The sequence below is a fragment of the Gallinula chloropus genome, assembly GCF_964237585.1.
Source record: "Gallinula chloropus genome assembly, chromosome: 3".
In the NCBI taxonomy this organism is placed as follows: Eukaryota; Metazoa; Chordata; class Aves; order Gruiformes; family Rallidae; genus Gallinula; species Gallinula chloropus.
This window is the reverse complement of record NC_140087.1, coordinates 84,293,255-84,316,261: the sequence shown is the minus strand read 5'-3', so window position 1 is coordinate 84,316,261 and position 23,007 is coordinate 84,293,255. Positions and strand designations below refer to the sequence as shown.

At 38.1% G+C, this 23,007-nt stretch overlaps 1 protein-coding gene across 2 annotated transcripts in view; it reads right to left on the bottom strand.

The window, feature by feature from the left end:
* Window positions 1-22,716, bottom strand: part of CCDC88A (coiled-coil domain containing 88A) — a gene marked incomplete at its 5' end in the record, with an annotated part of 69,796 nt that extends 47,080 nt beyond the window's left edge. For both annotated transcript variants that reach the window (XM_084261422.1, XM_084261423.1), the window contains 4 exons: window positions 376-445; window positions 4,503-4,611; window positions 22,430-22,530; window positions 22,654-22,716. In XM_084261422.1, the coding sequence (XP_084117548.1) occupies window positions 376-445; window positions 4,503-4,611; window positions 22,430-22,530; window positions 22,654-22,716 (343 nt within the window). The remainder of the gene's footprint in view (window positions 1-375; window positions 446-4,502; window positions 4,612-22,429; window positions 22,531-22,653) is intronic.
* Between the last annotated feature and the right edge of the window lie 291 nt (window positions 22,717-23,007).

Below are 23,007 nucleotides of genomic sequence, written 5' to 3'. Positions count from 1 at the left end.
TGGATCAAGTGAGATGCATTGAACTGCCAATTTTCTCATGGACAGATTAGGTAAAGAAAGTTGAAAGTGTAGTAGCTGGGAATACATGAGACACTATACTTTGTTATATCAGTGGCTCACTGGTTGCTGGGAAAGGCACTTTGTTTCAGTATAAATCCTAATGTCAGCCAGCGCTGAGGTCTGGACAGAACACATTTTTGTGAAGTGTGAACCTTGGGTATGAACAAAGAAAACGTTACTCATCGTTATTAAACCTCAAAGTATTTACAGAGTCTCCTGTTGAAAGGCGCGATCCTATATGAATTGTATTTCCAGTGAAATAACACAAGCTATTGCACTGATACCAATTTTCATCTTAGTTAGAAATAAACTTACCAGAAAAGGGATTTTTGCCAATTATTAATACATTTGGCAAAGACATCATGATCAACTGCTGCAAATTCTCCTATAAAAATTAATTAAAATATTATTTAATTAATATGTATTGAACAAAAGCAAACATCAAAAACTAACCACCACAAAAGACAAATTAGTATTGCATAATTAGTTGTGAAACTTTTTGGGTCTTAACTCAGGTATTCAATACTTGATTATTTGGACTCTAATTAAAAAAACCCACAATAACAAAAGTTACAAGTAAGAATTACTTTTACAAAACCCTTGTTTTACTAGTTTGTAAGATCATCTTGACATGGTAAAATCCTCTCGTGGCACCAAACTGGTTTATGGATCTTAAGTCAACTAGATTCCGCACGTCAAAATGCAGCAAAACTCCTTTAAATTATTGGTGTTTCTCTGACTAGCTTATTGACAGATGCTTATTTCATTGTCTCTAAATTGCATTTATCCTACAACAGATCAATTTGTCTGTTTCCCATCCACAGTCCTGGCAGCCTCACCAAAACACAGATGCAAAAAATGATTTTTTTCCTGCTGTTCTGCTGGGACAACCCAGAATACCAAAGTACAAAATCCTATTTGCATTATCAGGACAAATTTTAGTTTGTTAAGTCCCACACAGTCAAGCAGCAGCTCTGCCTACCTATTCTATAGATTGTATCAATGGATAGTTTCTGTCAGCCAGCAATGGCTGTAATCAGGTCAAATCCCCAGTCTAGACAGAGCCTAATTCTTCTGAAGCAGAATAGCTTTCCTCCTGTTCCCAGATGTTTATTCACAGCAGATGCCATCCTATTGGCAGCTCTAGAGTCATGCTTTTGGGGTTTTTTCCACACTGACAGATTCATTAATACATAAAATGTTCATACTCCAAAGCAATGTATTCCAGGACCATCTATCCTTTTCATCCAAAAGGCACGTATTAGGTGTCATATTGTGAGCTAAAAATGTAAAATAAAGTCAATTCACTATGTCAGATTTAAAAAATGACAGTATTACTTGGAAAACACCTGTGGAAATTATTAGCTATAGCTATACCTGAAGGTTCTCACCATAGGAGATGAAAAATTACATTTGAATTAACACTAGACCAAAAATTAGGTACTCTCATTGCTCAAGCCTAAGACGTAAGGCAGGAGAAAATGGCTTTAACCCACTCAAATATAATGAATTTCAACCACAACTCTCATGCTTCTGAGATCTCGATAAAGACAATTTTTAAGTATATATATGTATGTGAAGTGCACAGCAGGAAGTTTTAAATCAATAGAGAAAATATGAGGAATTCCATGAGCATTTATGGCTACTACAACAGAAAAAGCTCATATTTTAACAAGTAGGGGCTTGGTAGCTTTTTTGTTGCTTGTTTCTTTGTAATAGCTCAAACATTTTCATGACACTATTCTAAAGCTTCTCTTATTGTACAAGCAGGGCACAAGAAATGTGCTTTCTATGGACTAATGATATTATCACCTCTTTTCTTACAACACTTCTACCTTGCTTCACAGATGTCTATCACCTTTTCTGTCACACAGTGTTAACTTTGTCAAGCTTGGTGAAACCACTCTCAATTTGTGTTTACTTTTTAGCTGACTGCTTCTATTAAAAATCTGAAATCAGAACCTACAGGTCCCAAAATTCGTATATTTCTTTTAACTGTTGTTTAACCTGAAAGAATAAACTAAGCCTGTTTACAAATTTCTACCTTGCTTTTAGTAACTTACTGAAGACACTGAAGTGGGGCTGACAGAGCACCCATAGGAGTCACGGAAGCTCACTGTATTCAACCTCTCAAGCCCACCAAAACTTATAGGGGTAACAGTTCTCCTGATTCAGCTGATGAAAACAATCCCACACACTTACGCTGCCAGGAAAAAGACTGGTTTGGGACCTAGTAACTGAGTCTGGTGATGCTATAAGGCAGTAAAACAGCTCCACTGGAAAAAGACGACACAATTGTAATGACAGAATAAAGATGGCACAGGAACAAAAAAACCCTTGTGTAATCTAACATAACATTTTCTGTCAGGGCAGGTTTTTGTTAAATACATATACAACACTGATGCAATTATTTGCTAATCAAGATAATGTCTTCCACAGATGTTAAAAAAACATGGAATAAACTAATATGGACAAGCTCATGATAAAAAGTTTTATGAGTCAGGATAAAGTAATGCTAATAATTAAAAATCCCCATGTCCATTAATATCCCTACCACAATATTCCAGATGTGACTCTCGTATCCCAATACAGAGAGTACTTTCCAGGTTCCACTACTCTCAGATCTCAGGCATCCTGTTCAGACCACAGATCAAGCACGATGTCAGCACTGACAGTTTTTGTAAACACCCACACCTCTGCCAAGGAGTAGTATGCCAGGCTACAAGAAACCTCTCAGAATGATTCTAAGGCACCCGTCATGCACTGGCTTTTCTGCCTTAACGTAGTTTTGAAGGTTGATGGGAACTAAACTGACCCCTTGTGAAACCGGGTTTGCTGTGCTGCCTTGCTAACCCAGGCACAGGCTGTGGGCAAACACCGGCTATCAGGCTGCAGGAAGTTTGAGAGGAAACAAAGACTACAGTCTTTCCTTTAACACTTCTCTCCAAACCCAATCAACTACCACAACATGTAAACTTCCCAGTGCACACATGGGCTTGTCTGAGTGAACGCAAACACGTGCAAAAGGCAATTTTAAATTGCAAAAGGCATTTTGGTTAAGCTACCAAATGCTCCTAGTAGAATGCCAGCCTGACTATGTTTGCAAGTCCTCTCAATGGCACTGCCTGAAAAGGTTGGTGCCTCACAACACCTGTGTGAGACTGGTGAGGGTAAGGGCAATGACTGCACTTCTCTATATCTTACACAGGACAAACTGAACCATTACAGGCATGGTTACTGATTTTAAGGTTTATCGAGTAAGAATATTTATACTTTTTTATTTTAAAAAAGCTGTAATCAGCTATTTGTAACACAAAGGTTTGGAGCAACATTCAGAGTCCTGCATCACTGGAAGGTGGGATACCTAAATGCAAGCAGTTCTGCCTGGTACTGTTGCTCTTTGGACAGCCAAAGAGACACAGGGAATGCTTTGTTTGAATACAAAGCTCAACCCTTACAGTGTTTGTGCCTTCTGCTGCACCAGTTATGAAACACAAATGCCTGGTTGAAAATCACGGTCATCAGAAAGCAGAAAAGCATATGGATCTTAGCAGACAGCACTTATACCCACCATGGGCAGTGGCTGCCAAGAAAAGAAGGATGCCGACGCATGAAGTGTGAGCTAGGGAGATGCACAGCGGTTGTCCACTGCAATTAAGCAACAGCTGGGAATTGTCACTCTACACTGAAGGTTTTGAGAACATACATTATGTGTGTGTGTGTGTGAGGAAAAGCACATGTGAGCACAGGCTCTGCCACGATGCACTGTAAGAGGCAGAGCAAAGGAGATTTTCTCTCAGATCTGGACTGTCCTGGCAGAACAGCACAGGGATGTGTGGAAGGGCAGTAGAACACGCACTGGTGATGTCTCCAGTGCCCTACTACAGCATGTCCATCACTCTACTCGAGCTCTGCATCTAGAAGGCACAGTACAAGCTATAACCTATCACACAACACACACTGAACTTCAATGGTTCTTTTACAGCTCTAAATTAGATAATCACTGCACTTCCATCTGATCATTGTTGTCTCCCTCTTTTTTCCTATTGAAAAACAAATTAATTCTTAAAAATAATTTTTATCATACTTTTCTTACAAAGATGCCTTTGATAAGACTAAATGCACATGTAGTAATTTCTCTCACAGGCACAAAACTTGCCTCCATTCAGGAAATAACAACAGTATTTGTGTACTATATGTACTTAATGTACTATATGAGCAAAGACACAGAGTATCTGTTTTATAAATATCATCATTCGCATACAAGTGTTTCCAGACTACTACTATAGCTGTGAACTAAGTGGGATAACAAAATTGACCAGATTTAGAAACAATCAACCATCCACAAAATATCTCCAAATATCAATCTTAAAGGCACAACTAGAAAAGAACACTTAGAAACAACTCCAGAAAAAGCAAAATACAAGAAAAAAATGACTGACCTGATAGTAAGTTTTTATTTGTTTCACCAAAATAGACAAGTTTTGAATCCTTAATGATGCATCGTTGTTTACTTTTTTGTTTATCCTCTGATTAGCAGACTTTGGATTACTGAAAAAAAAGAAAGAAAAAAAGACTAAATTAAACCCACTGAACATTAATTTGTAAAGCTCTCTATATAAAACAAATTATATATTTAATGTGCCAGCACAACAATTTCTTGTCTTTGTTACCATGCCTTTATTTCCCCCTCTGCAAGTAAATCAGGAGCTGTGGAAGTGGCTGCCAAAGGCAGAAAGAAGAAACTGGCAACATCTGTCTGATACAGCAAGTCAGGTGAGCTCCTTTTGGGGCTCTTCCTGCAGGATGTAATTGGGAGCACCCATCACAATCACGTGAGAATGCCTAGAAGTTTGTGTGGCACTTCTCCATGAGCCTCCCCATCCCTGACAGCAAACACAGAGTACGTCCGTGAATACAAAAAGCAGGACACAGCTCTAACATAAATACTTCAGCACAGGCTGCAGACAGCAGGAACCATTCTTGCTGATGCAGGCAATTGGGAATAACAGAATTTAGACTGACTACATTAAGGAACGTCTATATACTGAAAAACTATGAGATGCTATTTTACCATCACAGGACAAGAACAGAATCTAAGTTTTCACTCTTAGAACAATGCAGACTATTAAACACATCACGCTAACACAGGCTAAATTATTTTACATTTATTAACAGATGATGGAAACCTGTCAACAAAGTGATTATTAATGGGACAGGGGTTGTCGTGTAGTCTCACATGCTACCAAATTTTTTCTCTGGTTTATCTTGGCTTCAGAGTGGAAATCAGTCCCTTTTTCCTTCAAAAAGTAGAAAGGATCTGAGGAAATACAGATGAGTCACCCTTTTTCAATACCTCATAACATACCAAGTGATTAACCACATACAAGACAGTGTGACAACCATTGACTGATTTTTCAAGGAGAACAATGCAGAACCAAGACAACTCCTCCCGACACCCTGTGAAGGGCTTACAGAAGTCACAAGGGATGGCCAGTGTAAAGTTTTACAGAGATACTTGATACAGCTGCACAATCCAACTTTTGATATTAAATGGTATTATTGTCAGATAAACGTGCAGCTGGCCACAAAACTGCACTCCAGCAAAAAACTAGCCACTTCTCACTGTCAAACTGGGTGTTTGCCTGCTGGGTCTGGTTTTATTCAACACTGTCATTAATGATTTAGACAATGGAATACAGAATACACTTACCAGAACTGCCACTGGCAAAAATTGGGATGAATAACAAAAAAACCCACCAAACGCAGAACCCAGCAAAAAACCTTTAAAGAACACTCTGACTATTGAGAATGATCCTGATAAAATGCAAAAGTGGTACAGCAGGAGTTCAATGGAATTCAATAACAACACATACAGACAAAGCATTATACTTAGGCATCAAATGCTGTAATACAAAAATGACCTCAATATTGTAGTGGACACAACCAAATACCAAGGGAACTGAAATGCCATTGTCAGAAACGCCCCTTGTACTTCAATTTTTTTAGTAGAAGCATTGTCTAGAAGAGAAGTAGTTATTCTACACTTGGTACAAGTGATGTTTCAGTCACAAGTGTCACACTTGAGGGAACACTTTGCACTTGCTCCACAGGTTCATCACCTGGGTTTGTAAGCATCCAAAGGCTCCTGAAATGTCTTCCCCCAATTCCTTGGGCGCACTGTACTGCCAGGTAAGGTGCCATATAGACACATCTGGCCTTGGAGAAGAGGAACCACACAGCCTGTTCCCCCAGATGTCCTTAGGAGGGGATGGAGCAGAGCAGGACACAGCTCAGCAGGAGCTGTCTGGCCAGCACTCCTAGGAGTGGCAACCTGAAAGTCAGTGCGACTGATGTGCACAAACTGAAGGCTGTGCAGAGAACACCAGAAAATGAATATGCATCATACAGAACAGATACGTTTTACCCAAAGAAACCACATGTACATAGTCTGCAAGATCATCAACATACATGCAATTCATACAGTTCTTTACAGACACTTGATTCAATCATAATACGTAAGTGTAAACAACCAGCCCCCTAAATGAGGAATTCCCTCTTCTGCCCTGTGCACAGTAGTACCACAATTCATTTTGGTGCAATTTATCACTTGAATTGGTAGTTTCACATGCTCTTTATACATGTGTTGCTATAGACAAATTTACATATTTTTCATTTAAATTGTCTAAACAAGCTTTTATTTGCCTTTTACAGCTCTCTCTGATTTTACCACGTTGCAATTTTTTTAAAAATGTATTTACACCTTTTCTGCACTTTTTCACTAACTGAATTACCTGGATTCTGAGCATGAATTGAAATAACGTAGGGAAAAAACCTCCAACCATTGCTGGGAACATCAGATTATATATAAAATTCACGTCCACTACAGTCATTTTAGAAGGAAAAGCAGCAAGCATAGCATCTTCCTTCTCGTATATATGAATATAAATTTAGGGAAACTAGGACACTGATTCTTACACTGGCAACTGCCTCATTCCTAAATGCTCATCACTGTGTTCCTAAAAATACTAGAAACAACTAAAGTATATTTTAGAACCCATTAGCCAAAAGTATGCGCTGTCACCTAGGATTTATTAATTCAGTTAACCTGTGGCTGCAAGAGGAACTAAATGGGCTAAAAATTATGATGCTTTGCAGATGCGCACAACCAAACTCCTTTCCAAACTGAATTCATTCAGATTTGTTAAAATCTGAACAGAAAATCCAGGATAAATCCTGTTGACCTGATGGCACACAGAGATCAGCTGAAGTCTCCTATTTCTACATTCACATCTCCAAAAGGCCGATTTGGGCCCTTAATCTTCATCTTTAATCTTAATGACTACCAGATTATCTCCAGGCTTTTTCATCATCTTCAGCACCATTTCTACAGCCATACATTTCAGCTGAATCTCCTTTTAGAGCATGCAAAACAGAGGGCACTAGAGTCTTCTGGGTATTGTAAAGGCTCTTCTTTTAGTATCAACATAAAAATGAGCATGCAAACACAAGTATTCAAAACACAAATGCCCTAAAAGCTCAGGCTTCACACTTGCTCATTTCAAAAGCTGTAATAATAATCTTAGACAAAGACTTAAACATTTGTATAGCAGCATGTCTTTATAATGGTATGTAAACATAAATCTTAAACTTTTAAAGACAAATTGTAATCATCACAATACAAGAAATGGAAATAAACACAAAATTCCTGAACAAAGCAGAAACAATCAAAAATAGCCGTGGGGTGGGGGGGAAAAATGGGCAACTGGAGCCCAAGATTTCTTAGGACAAATTCTTCGTTCCACACCTTTGTCACTGCTGCTACCTTCACATTTTGCAGTACAGTATTTCACTACTGAGACTTGCGTGGATTAAAGATACAGCAAGTGTGCTTTGTGATTTATTTTATGATATAAAACTAGATTTTGAAATTAGAAGTTGTAGGCAAGAGCAGGGACTGCATGGTGTCAGCATAACTGTTTCTGGATGCCGACATTTCTCCTCACAGGTTTTTAGAACCCCTGAGCAGTAATTTGTCAACAGTATTACTGCAAATCTTTCCTATGTTTCACCTTCTCCATCTTAATCCTTAGAAATCCACCATATCATAGGAATCCAATCCAGCATAGGAATCAACTCTGCCAAATTATGCATTAACAAAGACAATCACAAATTCTGTGGTATTAGTCTTGTGTCAAATTTAGTACATATAAAAGATTTTTTGTTAACTTGTATTACTACTGAAAGTAATGTTCCTTTATTTCCATTGATTTACCCCACGTATCCCCTTCCCCCATACATGTATTTTAGTGGGGTTTTTTTCATGTGGTGCATTATCTTCATTTATCAAAATCAACTCAGTGGCTGACACACATTCCTTACATTTACAGAAATTCCAGGCTTCTTTTTTGATAAAATTCACAGTTTTGGGTAAAATGATGATTGATTCCTGTATCTTAGAAAAGGAATCAGTGAATTTTTTTTTTTTTTTTTTTTTTTTTTTTTTTTTTTTTTGCATAAACTGCAGGAAACAGTTTACTGAGATTGTGAATTTTGATGGGAAAACTTGGGCCAGAGATGTGCTCTGAACTGTTATCTTTACCACTTGAAAAAACTCACAGTCCAGTAATATGATCCTCTGCCAGCGCAGTTATCAGCAATTAAAATCAGAATGTCAGCCTCAGGACAACCTGGTGTGCTTAATAATCTTAATTTTTGTTCCAAAAGATTGTAGTGACAACAGAAACCCAGACCTCAAAGTTCCCTTAATATTTTTCAGCAGAATTTTCATATGGATTATGGTGATGGGAAATTTAAACCCTTGTTCTTTGGGATCAATAGAACTACTTAAATATCAGTATTAACTCTACTCATCTTTGCTAAATAATGTTATTAAATGTAGCCTCAATTACTCACTGCAGCTAGTAGGAAGTTCTATTTCTTGATTTTGTCCCTTTCTTTGTAAAGTTTGTTGTACTGGCTTGGTATTTTTCAAACAGGGGAGGTAAATGGTTTTTGATGCTCTCATTCAATACATGCTAGCAATGACTAGGATGACTTTTACTTGGAAAGAAAATTGTTTCCCATACCTTCCAGTGCAAATAGGACTTTGCCTCTCAACTACAGTAGTTCAAATCTTTCTGACTACGTGATGTTATTAAAGGATTATAAACACAGAATTTTATAGGCTACCTACTAAAGGTGACCCACATGTTGAAACTTAAAACATTTAAACTAGAGGACATTTGGTAGAATAATCCCTCAGTGGTTTCATTTACCAGCATTCCCTAACCTTCAATCTCTGATTTCTAGCTTTCAGATTGCATTTGAACCGTCAATTTTGACTTGCAAAGCGAATTGAACAGCCAAGCACAGACCCGACAGGTCACTACCAAGAGAGCTGTGATTAGAACATTCACAATTTAAAAATAAATACATATACAAACGTCCTTCGTTCTCAACACTGACAAACCAAGCCTGGCCTCCCTAAACCACAAAGCACCCATTTAAATCATCTTCATTTAGTCAGCATAGTCCATCTTCTCCAGCACTGATGTCTTAACTCCTCTAAGAGGAAATTGCACATGGTATTAGCCACACATTTTCCATTCTATGTTGTTTGTGTTATTGTGTTTGTCAGACTGATCCAAGCCAGGAATAGACATATGAATTTTCTTATCAAGCATCTGAACGTGCTAGTATTTTTCATCTAAGTAGATAAATTCTAAGCATCTGTATTGCTAAAATCTGCAGTGATTTCAAGAGCATGCATCTTTAAATTACTTTGCATTTTTTTGGCAATCAATTTATTACAGATTTTAATAAATTATTTGTCTCCATATGTTGAACTGTTTAATTTTTATGAATAAGATTTTTATAATAATCACTTTTTTATTAGTATTAAATAATTCTGCTTATTAGAACAGATTTGGTCCAATACCACTGCAGTAAAACAGCTGCTGGTAGGAATACATAAGCAGCAAATGAAATAATTTTGAAAATAAATCTGTTTTAAAACAGACCTTTGCAAAAGATAGCTTTTAAAAGCTGTTTTTTAAACCCAAGAGCTTTTAGTGGCTACTATGCTGGGTAGACTATGAATATTTCTAAAGCAATACATGCTCTGAACTCTGAATTGCTCCTTTTATTAGGCAGAGGTACTGAACTGCTTCAGTGGCAAATAGCCTAGCAAAATAGGGCAAATCTGTCTAGAAGTCAATAGGAAGCAGAGCAGTAAAAGATACCCTTAAGCAATTTTACATTTAAGAGCAACCTACTTATGACAAGATACATTAATTTCAATAGCAATAAAACCAGACAAGAGCACCCATCCCAATGATGCATTAGTTTAAAACACTGATTACACAGAGAACTTCAGTGATTTCCAAATACTACCAGTGTCATGAATTACAGATTGAGACCTCATATAATCAGGGATTATGTGTCTTTAATTTTTCATTGACCAAAATCTATCAGAAATGGGAATGTGATAGCTTAATGGCTTCATGCTTAAATCTATGCAGACTGCAAACCAGTTGTGTCCTCTCTTGCCATCTGTTCCTTGATGGTACTTGATGATTGAATCTAGTATTATAAAGCACCCTAATTTTTAATATACAACTGTTTGAATGCATTTAAGTACAGTGAAATGCTGAAGCAAGCACTTTTGCAAGAATTCTACATAAATGTACATTGCAAAGGATAACAAATATTGGTACTCTATGATCTAGCTTGCAGTAGTACAGTATTCACTTTTATACATAAATGTTGTTGCCTGAAGTTCTATTCTTTGTGAAGTCCCTTTAATTAGAATACTAATGCTTGCGCTTTCTGCCAAATATTTAATTACTGATAGTAGTATGTTTATATATATTATATATGTTATATAGTTCAAATAATAAAGTGGCATTTCCATCATTTACCATTAGCAAGCAAATAATAAAAACATACAAAATGTGTTTCACATAGCAATTTAATACAGCAGTGTCCTCCTACTATGAAAGTTAAAATAAAACCAGGACCTTCACTGGAGACTAACCCATCATCTCAAATGTGCTTGACTACCAGACAAAGCAGCACATGAAGGTATGAAGTTAACAGAAGCACCTCTGGACACGGGACAAAAGGAGCTCTGGTCTTCACTGACTTCAAAATAATCAGTCACAGTCAAAGGGTCAGTCTGCAGTAGTTAGAATGTCAAAGAACGGCGTAGAAGCTTAAACACAATACTGCCAGTATCTGAACCTTGTGACCACGTTGGTATAATGTGGCATACTTCAAACTCCTCCTGCATCTACCAGTATGATCAATTTCTGCTGCCAAAGAGTATTTCCATGCTAAACCTATCAAAACGATTAAAGAAAAAATGGCCTGGTGATACTATACAACACACACATTATATTACAACCAAAGAGCCACAGTGTGCCTTGTGAACATGCAAGGGATGCATGTTCTAGAGTCACTCAAGTGCTCCCCTTTGAATCCTGCTTAGCCATTGTATCTTTGTGCATTTACGTAGGATCCAGTAAAAGGATGCTTTAATCCCAATTTACAAAAAGCAAACTAATGTTGTGATTTATACTAACCACGCTTCTTTGCCTTTTTAGAAGCCATTTATGACAGTTTACTTATTTCTAATGCACCTGTATTTCTCTCCCTAAGACAATATTGTTTGAGCAGCAATCAATCCACAATTAAAATGCTCATGTAGTTATGCTGCACAAGCATCTAAAGATATCACTGCAAATGCTGAGATATCCTTTACCCAAAATAAAATGCATATTAATATCTCAATTTAAGGACACTTTGCTAAGACTGCACTTAAGAAATACTGATGAAACATACCAAAATTTTACAGTTGTATCCAAGGATTTTTACCTCACGCTAACACAAGTTTTAGAAATAGGTCTAACATCATAAGCCTTCTGGCCCTTGCACAAACCCCCATTTCCTAGGATCACATCCAACATCATAAACTATTAGGAGGCTGAAGCCCTGTGCCTACTTAAAAAAAACCCCAACACAACCAAGTGGCCTATAACAAATCTCCTGGTTGGCAGGGATCACAGGGAACACTGCCAAGAATGTATGAGTATATACTAAGCATACCCAGGCACCTTTCCTGCTCCTCGCCTTAGCGCTGCAGCATCTGACCAGGCTGAACTACTCACAGGATAGCTGCACAGTGCCTGAGCTCTGGTTGGCACTGAATGCAGAGGAGCTGGCTAATTACTCATGGTTGAAGTGCTCTAGAATAGCTGTATCTGAAGCACTGCTACAAAGCCTTTGAGCCAAATAAACCTGTCTCTCCCTTCTCCATCAGTATGAACCTGCTGTGTCTCGGGAGCTCACGGCTGCCTTAACCAACAACCACTCTGCTGGGTGGTCCCACAATTGGTGGTGTTACTTGCATGAAGAGACATTCCCTCATACCCGTACACTCCCATGTTTACATGTGAATGTGCACACAGCCAGAAAAAAACCAAACAAACACCAGTATATTCAAGAGGCCTGGTGACTGATCTTGAATTTCTCCTTCCCAGGACTGTAAAAAAGCAGAGTCCAGAACTGCCCAGATTTTTCTTTTAATTTCCATTGTCTTTTCCTTAATCACCCAGCTCACCTGTTGTTTACTCAGCACACACTTGTTTCACTGAATTAACACCCCCCAAAACCTCACAATTTCCAACCTTACAGAGCAACAGCTGTCTTTATCATCACAGAGTATGAAACAACTTTACTACTGTTGTGTAAACTTGACTATCAGATGTACTCTCTTCCTACCACACTAAAAGGTATTATATAAAAAAAAAAAACCCAAACAAAACCAAACACACCAAAAATGAAAGAAAAGAAAAGAAAGGCTTTCTGCCAAGGATTGAAAGTAATGAATCACTACTCATTGCACTGAGCAACCTGGTGAGCTCCCAGCAGCAGTGAACAGGAACACAGAGCAGCCTCTGCTCCATGGCTAGCAAAAGGTAAGTTGGCTTCCACCAAATTAGAAAGTTAAAAATCTAAATAGCTCACAAGAATCTTCCTGTTTGTTTCTTTGGTGGTGGTTGTTTCAGTTGTTCTAATTGCAAAAGGCCTAGTAACAAATACTGTTTGAAGATGTAGAGTTAGACTTGTACTATACTACTTTCCACATCAAAACGGAAGGGCAACACAGGATGCAAGAGCATACAAAGGACAAGCCAGGAAGGTGATGAACATATCACAGAAACAAATTAATGAATACTGAAGTTTTGCTTTCTACTCTAATTACTGTGTGTTGTTTTTCTTCTAAGTGTTTTTTGTCTCTCAAATTAGTTCAAATTTTAAGATCTACTCAGTCCAATACTAATTAATACTGTAAGTGAAAACTATTTGACTTCATGATTTAACACCTCAATGTAACTGACCCTGAAACACTGCAAACATTTACACCCACAATAATCCTGTGACAAGAATAAGATTAGCTTTACACAAGTAAGCACTCACAGATCTGGATCACAAGATGCAGCATGACTTGATACGAAACATCAGAGGGCATTAAAGTGAGAAGATGTTTTTACAGTCTACCTTGGAAAGAACATTCTGCCAACATACCAGTAGTTCTTTGGAAGAAACATCAGAAACAGTTACAAAAAAGGCAGAACAGGGCCAGAAAAGTTGTCACAGACAGGCAGCAGCAAGGAGTACAGTAGAGAAGCAAGCAAACCCTTATTGCCCTTAGCAAATTACATTTGTGGAGCTAGCATGCTAAGAGACGTGAAATATTAATATAAGGGAAAATTCTTTTGTAGTATTTAAAAATTATACATATTTACACAGTCTTCTTTAATCTTAAACAAATAACAACCTGCTAAGATATTATTAAATTTGTATATACAAATTTTTCTCCTTTACCTTAACCAATTTCCAACACCACAGCACTATGGACTTTGCTTTATTTGATAATCACAATACTAATTTATCCTTTGGAAGACCTGTAAAAATATTCCCTCATTTTATTCTTTACTTGAACTTTATGGAAGCTATACAGTCTCAAAAAGAATTGTTAATACTTTAGATTCAAAATATTCTGACTACACATGCACATAGTATGATAGAATCACAGAATCCTTACGGTTGGAAAAGGCCACTGAGATCATCAAGTCCAATGGGCTGCCCAATACCACCATGTCAACTAATCCATGTTCTGAGTGCCATGTCTGAACAGTTTTTTAACACCTCTAGGGACAGTGACTCCACCACTTCTCTGGGCAGCCTGTACCTATGCCTGACGAACATCTCCGCACACTGACTGTTCAAACAGGAAATACTGATGTGAGATCAGCCTAGTGAGGTGAAACTAAAAACACTTGAATATTGCAGTCTCAGTGACTAAGATGACCTTGAATTGTAAAAACAGTGCCACGGAGATTTCCATGAAACAGCTTTGGTTAGGACACTGTGACTCCAGAATTCTCTCTCAGGAAGTACAACAAACCTCCTATAAATAAATTAATAACAATAACATATGCATCTTCATCTCTTCCTGTACCAACTTTCAGATTACCAAGTGACAGATCTGAGCCCTTTGTACAGATTATTCCTCAGAATGAGACAAATTCAAAAGCAGGGCTCCTGGATATAAGGGGATTACCCAAGAAAGTCACATTTCCTGTAAACATTTTGTCCACATGAGCAACTGCATTGCTTCAGCACACTACCTGAAATGTGCTGCAAATTTTGTATGCATATCCATACCTGTACAATCCCCGGCTGATTTCAATATAGAGCAGTACATGAAGGACCTGACCCCTGTTGACTACTGAAAGTTACAAGATATGCATACATAGGGGCCTGTAAAAGAAGTGCATTCTTTTCATCTTAAAGCATTAATATTAATAGCCTTGCTAAGATGCAAACCAGCACTTGGCAAGTATGACATTTGTCTACATCCTATCATACATCAACTAGTATCTGTATTTTATTTTTGTCTGGCATACACAATACTCTAAATATAAAGCAAGTATATTCCCAAGCTACCAGGAAATTACACCAGACATCTTTGCTCAAGGGCTTATTTAAGAAAAACAAAGATACCACACAAACAAAAACTAGAGCAAATATTTTGCTGCAGCTTAAAAGAAGATAAGATTCTGTAATAAACCTAAGTGGACTCTATCTCTTATCGCTACAGAAAAGAAAGCAAATTTGAGCATATCTGAATGAGCAACACAGATTCAAAGATTCACTCGACAGCCAAGAATATAATACAAGCTTCTTAACAAGTTCATCCCTTACTACTTCCCATTCTAAAACTATGATGTAAAATAATTTTTGCTCTTTCCTTGGAGTTAGTCAATGGGAAAGCACACCAACTGAGTCTGGGTCAAGAAGTGGCCTTGCTTTGATTCAGTGCCTTATACATCAATTACTCCAATGAAATGAAGTGGGGGGCATTTTGTAAATACTAACTAATAACAACTGCCTAGGAAGCCATGCCTCTTTGAAGCATCTAAAGGCATAAATACAGGACTCTCTATAGAAGAAAGCACACAAACAAACAGACTCCCACACAGTTCTTACCAAATAATCTCTGGCCACTGAGGTCATATGTTCTAACAAAGCAGCATTTGAAAAAAATATCTTGATCCCTGAATAATTACTACGTAGGGAAAAGTGGTACAGTTTAAAAGGCAAGGAAGATGACAAGCTGTTATTTATTTTAGAAAAAAAAAAAAGGAGGAACCAAAAATAAGTGGCACATATGAAAACACAAAGCTAAAAAGCCCCTTCTTAACAGAAGGAACAAATGAGGAAAATCTAGAAGTAAGCTTCTCAAATTCAGCACAGGATTAAGATGTGCTTGATTTAGCAACCAATTTGTCAGTTAACTAGATTAGTTTTTAAAAGAAATCAGGGCGCAGCAATACATTGCAAAGCTCTGTGGTGTGTAGATGCCCAAACTAGCCACAGAACATGAAGAAACACAGCCTCGTCAGTCAAAAACACAAGCTGATCAGCCCAGGTAAGATGTTTGTAGCCAACCTAAAGCACTAGCCTTTCCTTTCTGTATACTACTACCAAGAAACTAGTGCTCAACAGGACCCAGCCACTTGGGCAAGCTGACCTTTCTGGTACAAAAATCAGAGCAAAACAAGCCTGTATTGCTTTGCCTTACAATACAGGGAGTGAGGACAGCAGCAACACAGACGAGGAGGCAGGTGAAGAGCTGAGCCAGCCCTGCAAACAGAAACATTACCACCAGCTAGAACTGCAAAGCTCACCCAGTCCCAATGTTGGGTGCTGTGAAGGGTGAAAGTCACTTAGCTGAGCCGAACCGCTAAAGCATAGAGCACAGCCACTAGCACGGAACTGGGAGATGTGTTCCTCCGGGTCAAACTCATGCTTGTGGCATTCCCCACGTGGTACTGTGACTTTAACTAATGCTGTGAGTAAGGGCAGTTCTACTGGCTGTGTGTTGTGGCTGCATCTCCTCCCTTATCTCACTCGGGCATCTCTGCTCTAGTCTTCAGCATAGCACACATCTCTACACATAGAACAGCCTCAACTTAGCTACGTCACAGGAGGAGACAGTTTGTCAGTGTCTCTCACTCACCTTTCCTGACACGGAAACACATGAAATAGACACTCAAAAAGAAATGGCTAAGTTTATTTCATTTTTTTTTATAGAGTGCTTTGAAATTGCATATACAATTTCAGTGAAATGCAGAACATTCTGAAAATAAAACTGTAAAGCAATAGTGAACACATGTTGTTTCCTTGCCGGAACATTTCCAATGCCTAAATAAGTTATTTTGATTTCAGATCTTTGAACCAAGATTCTCATTTATGGAACAGATAAATGGACTCAATAGAGCACCTGCATATGCATTAAGAAACGCTTTTTAACTAAAATTTTATTTCCTGGCCCCAGGTAGTAGCCTAGGCTAAGTTATAAGTAGTACACTACCAAAAGAAATGTGGAGTCAGAGTCAAAAACAGATACTGCAGATAACACATGAAGGAGAGAGCAAAGAAGAGGATGGATATGTGCAGAGAAAGATTAGGTTATTTACTTTCTAATCTTCAAAGCGTGGCAAGAAACAAGAGTGAACCACAGAATAGTTTCCTGCACAGCAATAAAACAGAGCAGACAGAATGAAGGAAAGTGGACACCAACTGTGGAAAAGGGTACAAAAGCATTAAAAACTAGTAAAACAGAGGCAAAGATCAAAGCCCTTAAAGCATTCCACATTGAAGGCACACTTTTTTTGCCTTTAGCTCTGAAAACCCCAAGCACCTCAGGAGTGCACGTATCTGCCTATATCTACCTCATTTGCCCGATCCAAAGCTCACTGTGGACAGAGGTTCAAGTTTAAAATTAATCATTACACTGTAAGAACTGCCTTTTCCTTCTCTGTAATCAAAAGGGTTTAATTCTAACCATCTACACCATGGTGCCCATTTCACTGGACCATTTATTAAAGAATTTGATGCTTTATGAAAAAACAAAAAACCAACCCAACAACCAGAGTGACATCTACCTTGCATCTGCAGGAGCCTGGCAGACCATGTGTCAAAAGCACAAATCCAATTCATTCACTTCAAGAAAGGGCAAAAGGTGCAGGCTTCATAGCATCTTATTTTTTTCCCCCCTAAAACACGTGCTCAATACTTTTACCACCAAACTCACCAACTTAATTTTCCCCCAAAACTTTTTTCCCTTTCCCCACCCAGCCAGAATCTGTCTGAAACTGCCTCTTGCTATTTCATCATCTTCACAAGAAAGAGTTAATGGGATGGAAGTGCACGTTCCTGCACTCTTTCACAGAGCCAGGCAGCTGGCTCAAGCACTGGAGATGGAGTCCAGTTTTCAAAGTAAGATATAGGCAAGCCAGAAGTATGGGCTGGCAAGCTCAAGTGTTTGGAAAAAAAGCGTACAACTAAAGACTAAAAGCTCAGAAAAGGAGTCAATGAAGCACTCTACACATTCTAGGCACACACTGCCAGAGTGGTGGACGGAAACAGTCAGCTGGTCCACCTGGAAAATTCTATGGGCATGAAAGGCCTGCTGTTTTTCGCTGGCTGGCTCCACACACAGGAGAACAGCAAAAGGGAAAAAAAAACCAGGAGAAAAATAAAATTCTTCCTCCTTTCAAGTAGTTTTCAGCATGTCTGAATGCAACAACTGATATGGATAGTATCAGCGACTATATTTAGTTTAGACAAAAGTTATGAATGGAAGACTGTGATGAAAGCAGACAGGTTCTCCGGACGGCACATTAAATTAACTCCCAGAGTTTGGTTCTATGCAGTACTGATGTCCTACATGGCATTTTCCCCGTAGTGCCTTTGAAACTGATCCCTTTCCACAAATACAAAGCATAGTAAAATCAAACCATTAAAAGTAAGGTACAGTTTAAAGCCTTTGTTACGTGACCAAATATTAATAGTTGTGCTAAGCATAATGAAAGTCCCAATCTTGTAATTTCTTGCAGCTGTCTGTTTTAATGCAGAGGAACTAGTAAGACTTGCCAGTCTGGGAACCACAGGTCACACTGCAAGGGTTTCAGCATTTGTACACAATCCTACTGGAATTCAATTAACAAATATCAGGGAGCAAGATGTACCAGAAAGGAAAATTAAAAAAAAAAAAAAAACCACTCAAGAAAAGGAGTGTTTCTGTAAGAAAATACTGAGACAAAAAACCAAGGTGGTGTTAGGTTCTGGAAAACTATCTCTAGGACAGCTAAGGTTTATTCTTCTGTCATTGCACCTACATGCACAACAGGTGACTAATCCACTGAATTACACCATTTCATTTATTCTAGTAGTAGGTGCAACCTATTTTTCTCAAGAATATGAGCACTTTGTAATGCTAGAACTATTATGATACAGAGATATAACAAAGGCACGAAGTACTCATGGTATGCCACTCCACCTCCCTGCCATGGCAGAACACCACTGCAGTGATCTCTTGAGTTCTGATTTATTTCCAAGAAGCATGACCCCTTTTTGTGTTGAAGAACACAAAGATAAAGGCTCAGATTTAGAAAGACAGATGGGTTTCTAACCCAGAGATATCAGATACTGACTGATCCCAGCAGAAGGTAGGTAACTGGATACTTTTGAAGAACTGGACCTAAATTTAAACAGGAAATGAGAGACATTCTCTCAAGTTAGGAGCTAGTGTTGCAACACTGGATCTTCCCCTTAATTAAACATAGACCAAAATTTTAAAATGTGGCCTGTAGCATCTCCAGGAAAGGAAGAGCTCTTCACGTGTAGCTGGACACTGAATGGAACCTGGGTAATTTTCACAAGTACTAAAACACCCAGAAAGTCAAAAGCAAAATACATACAAGTAATGTAATGACTTATTCTCTCATGTATGACATCCTAATAAACTCAAAGCTGATAAAATCCAACCATTCCAGTACTGCAGCAATTCCTACACTGACATCCATATCCTCTGTCTGAAGCTTTTCAATTGTTAAAAATAAAATTGGTCTAGAATTGCACAAGGAGAAACAAACGCCATCCTAACAAACTCTCACTTGTAGGGGAAGGAGGGGAGGATTAACTCTTTTTTAACCAAACAAAAAACCTTTTCTAAGTAACAAAGCCACCAGTTTTTTGATTGTGTAACTGTTTACAAACCATGCCTAATCCAATATTAACACCCACTTCTACGGTCACAGCACTTGTTTTTTCAACATTTGGCAAAAATAAACTAAGTACTAGAGTATATCTAAAGAAGGACCACAGCAACCTCTCAACAGCCTCCATTTGCCCATGCTTTTAACTCCCTTTAGAACACATGCCCACCAACCTTCATACACCACCACCAAGTCCTTAGCTGACAGGTACATACTGGCAGCATTCTCACACTAGAACATAAGCATCCTTAAAGGTTTCAAGGCTAAATTGCAAGCACCACGTAGCACAACTCAGGTAAAAAAAGAAAACAACTTCTAGTGATGCTTTCTTTCCATGTTATTTCTACAAGTAGCACTTCTGGTGACTTCTGCAGGAACAACATCTCTCTGTAGCTTCCAAGAGTGCCACAGCTCCTAACCACTGCTCTTTCCTTCTCATGTGAAGCAAAGCATTGAGAGCTTAAAAGGAAAAAAAAAAAAAAAAGCAAAAAAAAAAAAAAGCCCAAACCAAACTTTCTGGAGAAAAATATTTTGCTTTTGAAGTCACATGGTACAAATTTTTCCGCTATGTTTCCTCAGCATATGGTAGTTCAGACCGAAAGGAAAATAGAGAAACACTAATAAAATGGGAAAATACTGAAAACTAGTAATACTGATTAGAGCTGCACCTCTTAGATTTTTTTTTTTCAAAATGAAGAGGTTTAATAGATGGATATTCAAAGTGAACAGGACTAGAAGTTAACAGAGGTCTCCACAGTGACTCCACCAGAGATGGAATATACCTGCAAAACATGAAACGTTTCTCCCCCTATCAATCCTGCCAAAAAAAAACCCCCACAAAACAAATAAAACCCCTCCAGAATAAGAATACAGTTCTGTAAACTTCAACTCTAGGCAGTAATAAATTGTTAACAGATTTCAGTCCCACCAAAAGATAATTTAAATAAAATATACCTTCCAGTGCAATTAAGTCTTTGCAAAATGAGTGTTATTTGTACACCAGTCCTTTTGCATGCATCTCTAGTTCAGGGCACTTTTTAATTGCTCTGACTACTGAACAATTTTCTTACAAATGCGCATCTCCCATGTGTATTTTTCATATGAACACACAAAAATCCTCCTCAGTATGCTGGAGCAACTACAGTGTGGGCTCAAAGATGCACATACAAAGTTAAAGCCAAAATCAATGTGAAGTGCCTTCAGCATGAGAACGTTCTCTCTCTGCAGCTTCCCAATTCACATCCATGTATCCCACATAATCTATGAGGTATCAATTTACACTGTTAATATTCAAAAAAACTTGCTGACAGAGTTTCGTTTCAAGGTTATATTCTTCAAAATCACCTTGTGCCAGCTTCAATACTAAATCTGCCTTCTAGCTACCACACACTTTTACCAAATAGATACTCAATGTGTTAAGTGCATGGTGATAATTGGCAAGCTACATAATCTATACATAGTCCCAAGAAAAAAAATAATTGCAAATCAAAAATAGGATGCTTCAACAACCTCATTACTTAAAGTTCTTATTAATATTTGCTAGAAATATACTCAAGGGTTTGTTTTTTTTTCAGAAAGTTCAATTCCACTAAGTTTTCAATGTTTCTCAAAATCACAGAAGCAAACGCTTGGAATTTGCGAAGTGACAAAGAAAATAATGGTTGCAAAAGGATGTGAATTCAAACTTAAATGTGGTACCGTGTACACCTTTTTACATAATTAGTTATACAAGCAGCATACCAAGAGCAAAAACTATTTAAGTATCAAATATGAGTAAAAACTGCAGAGTAAAAGGATGCCTATCGCTGATCTGAGTTTCTGAGGAACAGCTGTCAAGACAAGCTGCTCATGCACTGATGTATCTATCCAGACATCCATAACCCTACATTTTTTCATACCTATACAAAGAGAAGATATACTTCTCTGTAAAGACTTAAAATATTGAAGTAGGAAAAAAAAGGCATGGAGACATTTTTTTCCACTGCTAACATTTTTATGATTGTATGACTAGAGACTTGACAGCAGCAGGCAAAATTCCAGGCCAAACTGTGATTAACAAAAGGTCACTATAAAGAAATTTTTCTAACAATCAGAGTTTTCAATAAATTATAGAAGTGTGTAAAAATGTTTCTCCTGTGGTTCACAGCCAGAAAAAATTACATGCTGTCAATGACATATCAGCTTTCCTGCACAACTGCTATCTACTTTAATTTGGAACTGTGGGGAAAAATAAAACCACCAGCAACCCCAAACCAAAGTGGAAGGAGTTAGAAGACTGTCCATCGATCAGTAAATGACATTATGTGACTCACATACACTACTTAAGTTGTATGTCACGTGAACAAGATATGTAAGAGACTCTTATAATTCACACAAATTTATACAAAATTTTGAGCATGAGCTGCTTACAATAGAATGAACCTCTATGCTTCTCAGTGGAAATCTAGGAAGCTATTTACAGTCATCCAATTTTCCAGTAAGATCTATGTATCATGAGTCAGCCTGGTATTAAACTACACATCCTGCAAATCCATCACTTGGACATTGTAAAGAGTATCCGCTACGCTCCAAAGTCTCCTCTTAGCTGACTGCATGACAGCTTCAAGTGTAAGAGAAAAAAATTTACCAAGCTCAGTATGGAGGGGAAAAAAGGGCTTTTGTAAGGAAGCAGAGCATATAAGAGAGCCAAGATAACAGCAAAAAATAACCCCAAAGCACAACTTGTGCACACTTACATTTGCAGCATGACTTCGTTCAGAAACACGCCATCCACCAGTGCCACATATTCTTCCAGGTTGGTCCCATTTCCTCCAGCTAACGGTCCGAACGTCTTAACCTAAAACATAATAATCATCACCACCATGACACTAACTCCACCTCATTCTCTGCCGCAAGGCATTTATCTTCAAACAATGAGCAAATAAATGAGTAAGGTGTGAGGGGAAAAATGAATGCTTACCCAGGTGACAAGAGGGCTAGACATGAACTGCTCCAAAAGGGGTGTGAATATTTCGCTCTCCATTTTACAAAAAAACGGTTAACATCAATGTAGCTCCTCTGGTGCAAAAAAAATACGGGAAGTCCTTCCCTGCAGCAACTCTCTGAAATGCTCCGAGGATTCAGCTCGAGTAAGCGAACCCCATTTTCATCAAGCAATGCAACAGCAACAAAAAGTCAGTGCCCTGGCAACTGGGATTTACCTTCCTCTTTCAAGAAAAAACGCATTTCCAAGTCCATCTACGCGTATTTCAGCCTTTCCATTGATGCCTCTTCCTTCCTACATACCGAAGGGGTAGAAGGAAGGAAGGAAGGG